Consider the following 13,279-nt stretch of genomic DNA (forward strand, 5'->3'; position numbering starts at 1 on the left):
ATCATGGTTGTGTGAGCCTTTAACAGTAATGTAATCCTTTATGTTATAGCCTATTTACCCAGATGACTTACAAGGTTTCTGCATGACTATAGCGATATTCTTTTCATGTTTATAACTGTTTCAATATAAAATGTAATTTAAAGATATTTAATTTGAATATTTATTATAAATATTAAATCTCTTTAATATTTTATATTAATATTAAATATATAATATTAATGTTAATGTTTAATGTTAATATTACATATATTTAATATTAATATTAAATATTAAAGATATGTCATATTAATATTAACACACATACATACAAAATATTAGATGCATGCTGCCAATTAAATTGCCAAATATTCCTTCAACTCATAAGCTTTTTTTTTTCTTTTTCTTTTTTAAATATCTATACAGTATCCTAACATATATTAGGCATAATTACCTTACTCTACCTTAAGCTAAACTCGCCTTATAAGAGTTTTCTTCTTAGAAATTCAAAATCTCCACCACTGATGTAGAAAAGAAAAGAACAGAGTAGAAAAAAATGGAGACATGTTGGTGCTACTGCAGTGTTTATTAAAGTTGAAAATATATGAAAATATGGATACTGATTTTAATATAATTATTATTATTCAGTTTGTTTTATGTTATGCATTCTATGTATTCTATTTCATTTTATTTTTTGTCTTACTTAAAATTTGTATCGTATTTTATCAAGTGTGTTTTATTTTCCATCTTATTTTCTCTGTTTTTATGCGTAAAACAATTTGGGCTGCATTTCTTGTGTGAAAAGTGCTATACAAATCAAGATTACTATTATATTTATTAAAGTTAAAGCCACATTACAGTTTGATGTATTCAGTAAACCCTGTCACAGTGACATAATCATAGGAGGTTAATGCTTTTTGAAATATTTTTTACGTCAGAGCTACTCTTAGCGTGACGTTGCGCAGATTTCATATGGAAGCGGTGCCCGAATGACGCCAAAGCGAAAATCCATCGCAGGCTTCACCCCAGCAGGCATGGAGAAGGTGAAGTTCTGCAGGAAGGAGGTGAAGAAGAGGAAGAGCTCCATCTTGGCCAGACTCTCCCCGAGACACTGCCGCTTACCTGAGACAGGAAAACAAACTGAACATTTCTCTGACACAGTTTTGGCCCAGAGATCAAATTAATTTAAGACAACAGTAGTAGTCATTCTCATAAGGCCTTTATAGGAAGTAGAACTGTTAACTGTTCTGGTAAACATTATACGTTTTGTCCTGATTTTAGGTCTAGACAGAAGGTCAGAGGTTCACCTAAATCATTACTCAGACATCACTATTGTTAGGTTCTGCTGGTGCCCACTAGTAGGGCAAAAGTAATGATGGACACATCCCTCACTTAATCTATTTTCCTGCCGCCTGGTATACAGAAAAATAACTTTATGTGGAAAAAAAATTACCATCTCTGCAAACCCAAAACAAACTTCACCAGCCTGAGCCTTCCATAAGAAATGCTGAATGTGTCAACACTTCCAGACAATTATTACTGGGATGGCAGTGGAGTGATCAGTGATCGTAGATATGATCCCTGGCCTCTATCCTCTCTGTGTTCTCTTGATCTCTCTTGATCATGAGTTTCCTCTGGGCCAATCAGCAATCATTATGTGAGGAACACCGTAGGGTCCCAGTATATGCTGGGAGAGGCTCCAGGCTCCTGTATAAACAGGTAAAGACACTAATAAAACAAGAGATTGTGTTGTTCCTCACCAGCAGAGAACGGGATGAAAGCAGCTGGCTTCACAAACTTGCCCTCCTTGTTCAGAAAGTGTCCTGGATTAAAGGTGTCGGGCGTCTCCCACTCATTCTTGTCGAACAGCGCCGAGGTCAGATTGGGGATTATTGCAACTCCCTGGTGATTAGAATAGTAATAATTCATAAAGGTGGAGCATGGTCGTGTATATGATGTAAAAATTATGTATGAGAACTGACCTTTGGGATTGTGTAGCCACCCAGCTGGATGTCCCTGTTGGTAGCATGAAGCAGGCTGAGAGGAAGTATGTTGCCCATCCTCTGGACCTCGTGTATGACAGCGTCAGTGTAGGGCAGGCTTGCACGATCTTGCATGGATGGCTGTCTGGACTGTCCAATCACGCTGTCTATCTCAGCCTGGACCTTTTCTGTGAAATAGGAGGGGAACCGATGAAACAGTATTTCATCAACATGCTGCAATACTACATCTTAAAGACTCATGGAGAGATGAAGGACAATGCAGCACTGCCACATTATGAATAGACAGATTTGTGTTGATTTGCAACCAGTCATAAGAAGGTATACAATATTATATAAAAACAGGTAGATGCACAGAGTTAGTCATAAATGTAAAGGACACTAGTGATTGCACAATATTTATCACCTTGGAGTAAAATTAGTTACATGATGTATAAAGGTCCAACCCGGTCTCATGGGAAGGCGTATAAATACCACGGCATTACACGGACATTCCGCGTGTCATTTGTACGCCGCTTTTTGCGTGTCATTCGTACGCAACGCAAACGTCCGCAGTTAGGTTTAGGCAAGAAAACCACTTAGTTAGGGTAAGGGAACACATCATGGTTGGACTTAAAATAAGTAAGTAAACTAAGTAACACGTACGGAAACAACTACCAAAAACATGTCACAAACATCAACAAAAAACATGTGACAATCGTCACTAGCGTAACTTACAAAACAAAACACCGGTCAACAACGGTCTCAAACACGGGTCTCCTGGTTAAAAATGGGCAAGAACTGGAAACACTGGGGTTGATTACCACCAATAAATTTGTTTTTGTATCACCAATTTTCACATTATTAAGTAAGAACAAAGAGCTTCGTTGTCTTGGTCAATGCTCTTACCCTGAATCTCAGGGTACTTTGCCATGTAGAGGAACGCCCAGCGCAGGGTGGTGGATGTGGTCTCAGAGCCAGCCATAAACAGATCCATGACACAGATAACCAGGTTTTCCTCATCAAAAGCATAATCAGCCGGTACCTTACCCTGAGAATAAATACAAATACATGTGTTTAAACATGCTGCAAAATAATTTAGAATGACTTCATGTCAGTGCCATACAGCCAGGGTTATAATCATTTATGGTCTTAACTTAAGTAAAGTAAAAAACTTTTTTCTATGCTGGACCTTGTACTTTGAAAAATATTTGAAATGCTTTGCTATGTTTGATTAAAAATGGTGTCACTATGTCAAATGTATATAAAAAATACATGTGTTAAAACATGCTGCAGTGCTATTACAGCCAAGGTTATGATCATTTATGACAGAAACTTCAGTAAAACAACTTTAATGTGAACTGGACCTTGTATCTTGAAAAGGCTTTGATTTGTTAGGTTAAAAGGGGTGTATGCTGTTGGAGATAAGGGCATAAAAGATAGTGCTGTAAGGCAGAGGCCTTGGCAAAAGTGCACATTAGGTTGTTGGACATTTCAACACATAGCAGCCAGGAGTGGTGCCACGATGAAAGGTTGTGTCAGGACAACATGTTAACAGCTGATAGTTCTGATATAGGTGCAAAGAAAGCATAGATGATGTTCACAGGAACTGAACAACACAGTATATGAAAAACAAAGCTACATCTGGTGCCGATTACCATCTGAATCTCATTCAGGAAGCAGTCGATGTAGTCTCTTTGGTCTGAGGGATCCCAGTTCTGTTTGTGCTCTTTAACCTCTTCTCTTATGAAGTCCTTTGCAAAGTTCAACATGTGCTGGACTGTCTGATGTGGCCCTGGCAAACGTCTCATCAGCAGAGGGAACGCGTTGTAAAGCTGCAGAGTAGAGCAGATTGGAACAATAACACATTGATAAGGCATTTCAGAGAACGATTTTCTATTACAATCAATACCAAATATTAAAAATCCATTTACAATCTTGCAACGTGAGCTGTGTGTGTACTACATATAACATATCTGTGACTAGAGCCACTGGCATGAATGATAAACTGTTTTACAAAACGGAATGTATTGCACAACAACGGCACACAGTATTTAGATTTCATAGCTTTAAAATGCTGTACCTGAGCCCAAACGGTGCCTAGAATATAGAGAGATTCACCAAACCACCTCATCAGTTTTATGAACTTCTCATTATTGTAGTCAAAGCGATGACCGAAAACCAGGAAGCTGGTGATGTTGGCGACAGCTTTGTGGATCACGAGGTGTGGATTGAATGGCTTGCCTCCACAATGAAACAGAAAATGACATGTAAATAGTGTATTTGTCATTGTGTCATCATTCTTAATGAATCACTGCATTCACTATTTACCTTTATAGCTTCTGATGTCTTCTGCACAATATGTAAATTCCTCAGAGATGACGGGTTCAAGTGAGTTCTTGCCAAGTCCAAAATTCCTGAGGGTTGAAAGTGCAAAACGCCTCTGCTGCTTCCATATACTCCCATTAGTGAGAAGTACCCCTGATGGGAAATACATCAAAAGTAGATCAAAATAAAGTAGATAGAATTCAGGAAAATTAAGGAATATTCTTTAACACATTAAACATGAACAATCCATGTTTGGGAGACAGTCTGTATTTTTGTAACTGCTAAATAATTGCTATATAAAAATGGATTTGTTATTATGTGTGAAATACAGAAAAACAGTAAACTAACAAATATTTTCATCATTATTCTCTATTGTAAACAATGTGACATAGTGTATGTACCTTAAAAATACACCTTACCTATGAAAAGGGTAAATCAAACTTTCAGCTTATTAAAGGGTATGAACAAACAAACTATTACACTGATTGAGAGAAAGCAATGTATCACACAGTGTACTCACTCAACAATGGTTTCCTGTATCACAGGAGTCACATTAGCAGTCAGATACACAGACTTTGTGTGTGTTACGTCCTCTCACCTAGTCCATTGGTTATGTCCAGCGTCAGAGGGAGCAGTGGACGGTCCCCCAGGCTGTCTTTCTGATTTACCAGAGCTTCTTTCAGAACCTCGAACTTGTTCAACACCACGACCCATGCCTGGCCCATTCGCACGCTGTACACATCTCCAAATTTCTCTGATAACTGAGAGACAATTTGAGAGAGGAGGAAGAGAATCATGCTTCATATTACAGATAACAGAACTGTTGCATTTTGAATGGTATCTATAAGGATCTATTGATGTACCTGTGTCAAAAATTCATGGTTCCTGCTGTAATCCATAGTGAATATGTTGCCAAAGATAGGGAATGCCCGGGGTCCTGGAGGGAAGTTGTCTGGTCGACGGTTCTTAATCATATCTGCAGTGATGATGAAAACTGCTGTGAAGAGCAGCAGACTTTTGACATCCCAGTCAACATAAGATCCCAATACCGAAAAGATTGAATCCATTCTGCAAACAAGGGCTCAAGCCTGTCTAAATAAAACCTGTGTTTTCCTTGCTTCTCCTGTCACATAAAAGGCTGGTGTTGTGTACCAGGGGCATATAATATCACCCATGTCCCTACTTGTTGTTATTGGCAGCAAAACATGGCATAACATGCCAGTGGACTCTGCCCTTTTTAAACATGGAAAACGAGTATCAAACACTGTGAATCAGTGACTAAAAACAATATTTCTAATTCAGCAGTAAGGAATATAACTTGTAAGACAAATAGGCAGCTTATTTGTGTTATGTTCTTATTTTCCCCACATCCAAAAAAAAACTAGCTAAGATATACCAACCCCTACTGCCTCGAAATGTTCTTCCTTACAGTCCGTTATGAGAATGAAATGGTGATTTCTGATTCCAATCATTTCTTTGGAAATTGCATGTAGGACTGATTTAACCCGCAACTAATTCAGTCTTATACAATCATATAAAGATATGTTTTAGCCGGCCGATTAGACTGTTATCAGGCCATTAAATAGGTGTTATCAGTGGTAATAAGCCTCATAAATGTGAGTCAGTAAAGCCAATATTAGGTTTTTAGGGACGAGAACGTGCCTTGATTCTACGATGGCGTTGAGCTGGGGAAAGACGGGCCCGACCTAGCTGGATGGGTTCCTCGCTGGATGACATGGGAGAAGGAGCTGGACAGGGAACTGGGCTAACTCTTGGAAGGAGTGGTGGGAGAAGTGTGAGGGAAACTGAGGTGAGGGCTGAATATTCATTCATAACAGAATATTCATCAACACCATAGGGTCCCTGACGGAGCAACAGGAGACGCTTGGCTGCCTAATTAAATGGAAAGCGAAATGCCTACATTTTTTAGGGTCACTGGACAGCAACAGGGGAGAAATGTGCAGATTTTATATATCAGTATAAGGATAATGACGTTACTAACCACATCATTTATTCTCATAGGTAATATAAAATAAAAAGGTATGCTCTGTAGATATTGACCTCCATATCTTCTTTGGCATGTGTGTTAGAAGTCCAAAATCTAACACCATACACACATTTGTCACTTTAATGAAAGAAACCAATAGAAAAAAATTATTTAATTAATTTAATTTATTTGTTATGGGATTTTGACACTCAGTGACAACGTTTCTGCTTTTAAGATGGTATGTTGTAATTTGAGTCCGTCCATTTTCATGCTATGAGAATGTTTTATGGTAAGCAGTAGACAAAGTGACTCATTCACCTTTGTAAATGAAAAATTGAAAATATCAAACAATTGAGCCAGGCTAAGCTAAACTAGCCTTAAAAACCAGAAGTGTCACTGCAATTAAACAAAACGAAAAGTGCAAATAAAATAACTATATCACACATTTGCAGCCTGAATGATGATAGAAAATATCTACAGTGGATCCCATGAAATGTCATCTATGATTAAAGCCAAATATCAGTTTGATATATTCATTAAACCCTGTCACAGTGACATAATCATGAGTAGTGAAGACAGAAAAAAACATATTGCTTTAGCATCTTGCATGTCAGAGCTACCCTTAGCGTGAGGTTGCGCAGATTTCATATTGAAGAGGTGTCAGAGTGATGCCAAAGTGATAGTCCATAACAGGCTTCACCCCAGCAGGCATGGAGAAGGTGAAGTGCTGCAATAGGGAGGTGAAGAAGAGGAAAAGCTCCATCTTGACCAGGTTCTCCCCGGGACACTGCCGCTTACCTGAGACAGGAAAACAAACCAATCAAATTGAAAATGTCTTTGACAAACAGTTTTGGCTCAGAGATCCAACAGTAGTGGTCATTCTTATAAGGCGTTTATAGGACGTATCATGAGATTGATCATGAGAGTGTGCTCTGGGCCAATCAGCAATCATTATGTGAGGAACACCGTAGGGTCCCAGTGTATGCTGGGAGAGGCTCCAGGCTCCTGTATAAACAGGTAAAGACACTAATAAAACAAGAGATTGTGTTGCTCCTCACCAGCAGAGAACGGGATGAAAGCAGCTGGCTTCACAAACTTGCCCTCCTCGTTCAGAAAGTGTCCTGGGTTAAAGTTGTCGGGCGTCTCCCACTCATTTTTGTCGAACAGAACCGAGGTCAGATTGGGGATTATTGTAACTCCCTGGTGATTGGAATAGTAATAATTCATAAAGGTGCAACATGGTCGTGTATATGACATAAAAATTGCATACTGACCTTTGGGATTGTGTAGCCTCCCAGCTGGACGTCTCTGTTGGTAACATGAGGCAGGCTGAGAGGAACTATGTTGCCCATCCTCTGGACCTCGTGTATGACAGCGTCAGTGTAGGGCAGGCTTGCACGATCTTCCATGGACGGCTCTCTGGACTGTCCAATCACTCTGTCTATCTCAGCCTGGACTTTTTCTGTGAAAAAGTGAGGGAAAAGACAGAAGCTACAGTATTTAACAGTAGTAACTAGATGACGCAGCACCATAGTAGTGAACAGAATGATTCTTGTTCCTGTGGAAGTGGATATACTGTATGTTTTACAGGAAGATGTTTGTTGCACAGAATTAGTCTTAAATGTGAAGGGCACTGGTGATGGCACCACATTTGTCACCTTGGGAGTAAAAGTAGTTACATGATGTATCTAATTTTTATACCTATTACCACCAATACATTTGTTTTGGTATCACCAATTTGCACATTATGAGTAAAAACAAAGAGCTTAATTGGCTTGGTGAGTGCTCTTACCCTGGATCTCAGGGTACTTTGCCATGTAGAGGAAAGCCCAGCGCAGGGTGGTGGATGTGGTCTCAGAGCCAGCCACAAACAGATCCAAGACACACATAACCATGTTTTCCTCATCAAAAGTATTGTCAGCCTGCTCCTTACTCTGAGAATAAATACAAATATATGTGTTAAAGGTGAAGTGCGTATGATTTGGCGATATGTAGTGATGTGGCTGAGTACCCCTCCGCTCACTCCTCTCTTTCCAAGACTTCGGTAACGTGAGCTGCCGAGTGCAAAACAGTGATCACTTCGCTCAGAGGCCATCTTTACCATAATAACATTACTTTAGGGGCAACGGAAGTCAGACGGAAGGCAGAGTATAGTGCACATCAGGTCTTTGCACATTTCAACCCACAGCATCCAGGAGTAGTGCCATGATGAAACGTTGTGTAGGTGCAAAACAAGCAGAGATGATGTTCACAGGAACTGAACACAGAATAACAAAACACAAAGCAACATCTAGTGCCAATTACCATCTGAATCTCATTCAGGTAGCAGTCGATGTAGTCTCTTCGGTCTGAGGGATCCCAGTTCTGTTTGTGCTCCTTAACCTCTGCTCTTATGAAGTCCTTTGCATTGCTCCAGATGTGCTTGACTGTCTGATGGGGCCCTGGCAAACGTCTCATCAGCAGAGGGAACGCGTTGTAAAGCTAAGGAGTAGAGCAGATTAGAAAAATAACATATTGATAAGGTACTTCAGAGAACGATTTTCTATTACAATCAATACCAAATATCTCGAGCTGTGTATGTACTACATATTACTATTATTAGCAAAGAAGAAAATTACACAAAGAGGAATGAATTCCACAACGATATACACAGTATTAACATTTCATCAAAATGCTGTACCTGGGCCCAAATGGAGGCTTCCTTTTCGAGAGCTTCGCCAAACCACTTCATCAGTTTCATGAACTTCTCATCACTGTAGTCAAAGCGATGACCAAACACCAAGGAGCAGATGATGTTGGAGACAGCGTTGCTGATGATGAGGTGTGGATTGAATGGCTTACCTCCACGATGAAACAGAAAATTAGATGTAAATTGTGGATTTGTCATTGTGGATCATTCTTAAAGGGATAGTTTGGGTGTTTTGCAGTGGGGTTGTATGAGGTACTTATTCATAGTCAGTGTATTAACTACAGTAGACGACGGTCGGCACGCCCCCAGTTTGGAGAAACATACAGGAGTACCAGCACGGGAGCAAAGCAACGTACTGCTGTGGACGGGGGCAGCAGCAAAACATATTTTAGCCACCTAAAAGAAAGGCTCACCTAAAAAAATCTATATCTATTTAAGTGTACGCTATATTTAGAATATTTTCACCACTTCATCTTGCCGTCAAACAGCCCTTCCCGATGGGGAAATTAACTCAAATTGAAACTTATCTATGCTCTCCTCAAAGCAGTTAACAAAAACAGAATACTGTAGGTCAGTGGTCTCAAACTCAATTTACCTGGGGGCCGCTGGAGGCAGAGTCTGGGTGAGGCTGGGCCACAAAAGGAGCTTTGTTAAAAAAAACAACAATCTTCTCAAACGTCATTATTAACAGTTCTTTAACTTGAATGGGTTCTTCTGAACATGAACTGTCCTGAACATGAATGGAACATTGAAGAACATGAACGGTTCTTCTGAACATGGCCTCTATTGCGTCTCCCACTTTTCCTGAAATTGTCTGTGCTCGTCACCAACCTTTCTCTTCACTGCAGGCTTTGAAAAAGACATGATATATATTCATTCCACTTGGTGTCACTCCGCAATAAAGTTGTGCCTGCTGTGTTTGTGTTGCTCTGCAATTACACCACCAAACCGCTAGTTGGCGGCGGCGTCTCTATGAGTTTCCTTCTTCTTCTTGTACTACAAACAGAAACTGAGGGAGTTGGAGCTAATAACTGTTGAACCACAGAACTTTTACTGATATTACTGCAACGCCGAAAAGAGAAAATATATCTGAGTGGATTTGTGTGAACAAACATTGAAAAGATGGAGGCAGAGAGAAGTAGAACTTGGTCCTGGCCGCTCAGCATCGCTGAGAGACTGGACCAATCACAGCTGTTGCGGTCTGCGTCGCCGCGACGTGTAGTTACATTTCTGGAGAGGTGCACGTCAGGCTACGGCGTCGATTACACGCAGAAGTATAAATCAAGCTTTAATCAAGCTTATGCGATGTTACACGGGCGCCGCCACAGTTGTTGTGAAATGTTTCTCTGCTTGCATCAAGCCCGGCCGATTGCCCGCCCCCGGGAGCCATATACCCCGCTGTGATTGGTAGGTTCGTTCAGCTCGGGCTCGCGCAACAAAGGGACCTTCAACGGCAAACTGCCATTCACATAAAACTCGCGGGCCGAGGGCGCCTGGTTAGCTCAGTTGGTAGAGCGGGCGCCCATGTAACAAGACTTGGTCCTGACCGCGGCGGCCCGGGTTCGAATCCGGCCTGTGGCCCTTTCCGCATCCACTCTCTCTCTCCCCCCTTTCCAAGACTCTATCCACTGTCCTGTCAATAAAAATGAAAAAATGCCCCCAAAAAAAACTTTATAAAAAACTTTATAAAAAAAAAAAAAATTTGCGGGCCGCACTAACATTAAACTTTCATATCAAGGTGGGGGCCACAAAATATCGTCTTGCGGGCCGCAATTGGCCCGCGGGCCGCGAGTTTGAGACCCCTGCTGTAGGTAATACACCGACTATGGATAAGTACCTCATACAACCCCACTTGAACACCTCAACTATCCATTTAATTTGTCGCTGCATTCACTATTTACCTTTATAGCTTCTGAAGTCTTTTGCACAATATGTAAATTCTTCCAAGATGACGGGTTCAAGGGATTTCTTGCCAAATCCAAAATATTTGAGGGTTGTAAGTGCAAAACGCCTCTGCTGCTTCCATCCGTTCCCACTACTGAAAACTAAACCTGATAGCAGACAAAAAGTAGATGAAATTAAGTAGATAGAAATATGTAAATTAATACACATTAAATATTAAATAATGATAATAAGTACATTATATGTCCCCTTGGGTAAATACAGTCAGATACACAGGCTTTGCATTTGTGTGTGTGTGTTACATCCTCTCACCTTGCTCATGGGCTATGTCCTGTATCAGAGCTTGATATGGGCGGTCCGCTACACTGTCTCCCTGATTTACCAGAGCTTCTTTAAGAACCTCAAACCCGTTTAACACCACGATCCATGTCTGGCCCATTCGTAGGCTGTACACATCTCCATATATCCCGGCTAACTGTGAGAGAATTTGTGAGAGGAAGAAGAGAATTATGCTTTATATAACAGAAAACACAAGCAGTCCTATCTGTTGACATGTTGCATTTTTGACATGCGTTACCTGTGTTACACTCTCATGGGTCCTGTTGTAATCCAAAGTGAATATGTTGCCCACAATAGGAAATGCCCGGGGTCCTGGAGGGAAGCTGTCTGGCCGACGGTTCTTAATAAAATCTGCAGTGAGGATGAAAACTGCAGTGAAGAGCAGCAGACTTTTGACATCCCAGTCAACATAAGATCCAAATACTGAAAAGATTGAATCCATTCTGATATCGAGGGCAAAAGTCTGTCTAAATTAAACCTGTGTTTTCCTTGCTTCTCCTGTCACATAAAAAGCTGGTGTTGTGTCAACATGAGCCTATATCACTCTGGTTGCACTGGACTCTGCCCACATGGAAAAATGGTATCAAACACTGTTAATCAGTGATCCTAAAACAACTATTCCAACTTAGCGGTAGGAAATATGTGTTGTATGGTGTGAATAAGGCAAAGTGTAATCTTATCACATATAAAAGAAATGATTTCTGATTCTAATCCTATCTTTGCTAAATTCTTCTTAATCCATAGAAGCGGCATGTAGGACTTTTTACCTGATTTAACCTGCAACTCATAGTATAATCATATAAAGACATGTTTTAGCAGCCACCAAGATCCTCAGTCCTCTCTGTCTGTGTCTTTTTGAATTTATCTTAACCTGTGTTGAAGCGCCGCCACGCTCAAGAAAAGAATTTCTTGTCTCTATACCCAAGTAGCACTTCACCTTACAGCTCGATTTGATCTACACCAGCGGCTTTCAAAGTGGGAGGCGTGCCTCATCAGGGGGGCTCCAAACCGAAATCAAAAAAATATTACATTAGTTATCAAAAGATCTGATAGAATAGCTTAAATGTGTGTGATTTGGTTTGACATAGTTAAAGGGACTATATGTAACTTTTAGAAAGTCCTTGTTATCAATGACACCGGTGGCCATTAAGTGAACTGCAATCAGCATCCTGTTGCTCGTGCTCGCACTCCGTAGGCGCAAGGGATCATCCTGGGCATCGGCCAAAACAGTGACGTGACATTACAACCATATATCACCGTTACTATCTGTAATGTCCAATCTCCTAGCTTGCCATTTGCAAATTACTTCATCAGCTAACATTACGAAGCAAAACCGTCCCAAGTCCTTTACATAGAAATCAGTCCACATCAGTCCACAGGCTGTTATAGGCAACCGAGAAAATCGGGGAAGGTCTCCGCTTTTAAGTTACATTACAATATGTTCACACAACGGCAATACAAAGTGATTAATACATTTAAATTGTTACATATAGTACCTTTAAGAGATACGGTATTTTGGGGAATTTCACTGTTTTTAGCAGTTTCCCAGAGTCAAGAAACTAAAAAATGTCTTAGGTCCTTTTTATGTATTTGGTGTAGTCTGAAGATATGTCCAACAGCAATATTAGGCTATCTTGGCTCAATTGTTGAGTGTTTATGGGATCAAATAACATAATCATGATCTCATAGACATCCAGAAATTGAGTGAAACTAAGCAAGTAAACTAAGAAAACTCTACACTATGGCCAACAGTACGTGGGTACATGAACAGAGTATGTGGGCAACCAAACATTACATCCATATGCGATTGTTGAACATCTCAATCCAAACCCCGGTCATTAAGATGCTGTTATAGCAGCCTCCACTCTTCTGGGAAGGCTATTTCTCCAGTATAGTCACAAGAACATTAGTGAGGTCAAGCACTGATGTTGGGCAATGAGGTCTAACTCACTGTCTGCGCTCCAGTTCACCCAGAAGGTGTTTGGTACGGGTGAGATTATGTCTCTGTGCAGGGCATTCAAGTTCTATCACACCAGACTGCGGGAAAAAAACATTTTATTATGGACCTCATTGCCATGT

General features: G+C 40.4%; 2 protein-coding genes across 2 annotated transcripts; both read right to left on the bottom strand.

Moving 5' to 3' along the window:
* Window positions 1-543: 543 nt before the first annotated feature.
* On the bottom strand, window positions 544-4,859 carry LOC141767861 (cytochrome P450 2J2-like). Its single transcript, XM_074635551.1, has 7 exons — window positions 4,804-4,859; window positions 4,287-4,436; window positions 3,614-3,790; window positions 2,865-3,006; window positions 1,959-2,146; window positions 1,737-1,878; window positions 544-1,098 (listed from the first exon to the last, which is right to left on the bottom strand). The coding sequence occupies exons 2-7, from the start codon at window positions 4,419-4,421 to the stop codon at window positions 923-925; spliced, it is 960 nt and encodes a 319-aa protein (XP_074491652.1). The 5' UTR covers window positions 4,422-4,436; window positions 4,804-4,859; the 3' UTR covers window positions 544-922.
* Window positions 4,860-6,892: 2,033 nt separating this feature from the next.
* On the bottom strand, window positions 6,893-11,691 carry LOC141767863 (cytochrome P450 2J4-like). Its single transcript, XM_074635554.1, has 9 exons — window positions 11,439-11,691; window positions 11,174-11,336; window positions 10,861-11,010; window positions 8,951-9,111; window positions 8,575-8,751; window positions 8,063-8,204; window positions 7,545-7,732; window positions 7,329-7,470; window positions 6,893-7,068 (listed from the first exon to the last, which is right to left on the bottom strand). Exons 1-9 carry the CDS (start codon window positions 11,640-11,642, stop codon window positions 6,893-6,895), a joined length of 1,503 nt encoding a protein of 500 aa, XP_074491655.1. The 5' UTR covers window positions 11,643-11,691.
* Window positions 11,692-13,279: the final 1,588 nt, after the last annotated feature.

This window comes from Sebastes fasciatus, chromosome 5 (assembly GCF_043250625.1).
Source record: "Sebastes fasciatus isolate fSebFas1 chromosome 5, fSebFas1.pri, whole genome shotgun sequence".
Classification (NCBI taxonomy): domain Eukaryota; kingdom Metazoa; phylum Chordata; class Actinopteri; order Perciformes; family Sebastidae; genus Sebastes; species Sebastes fasciatus.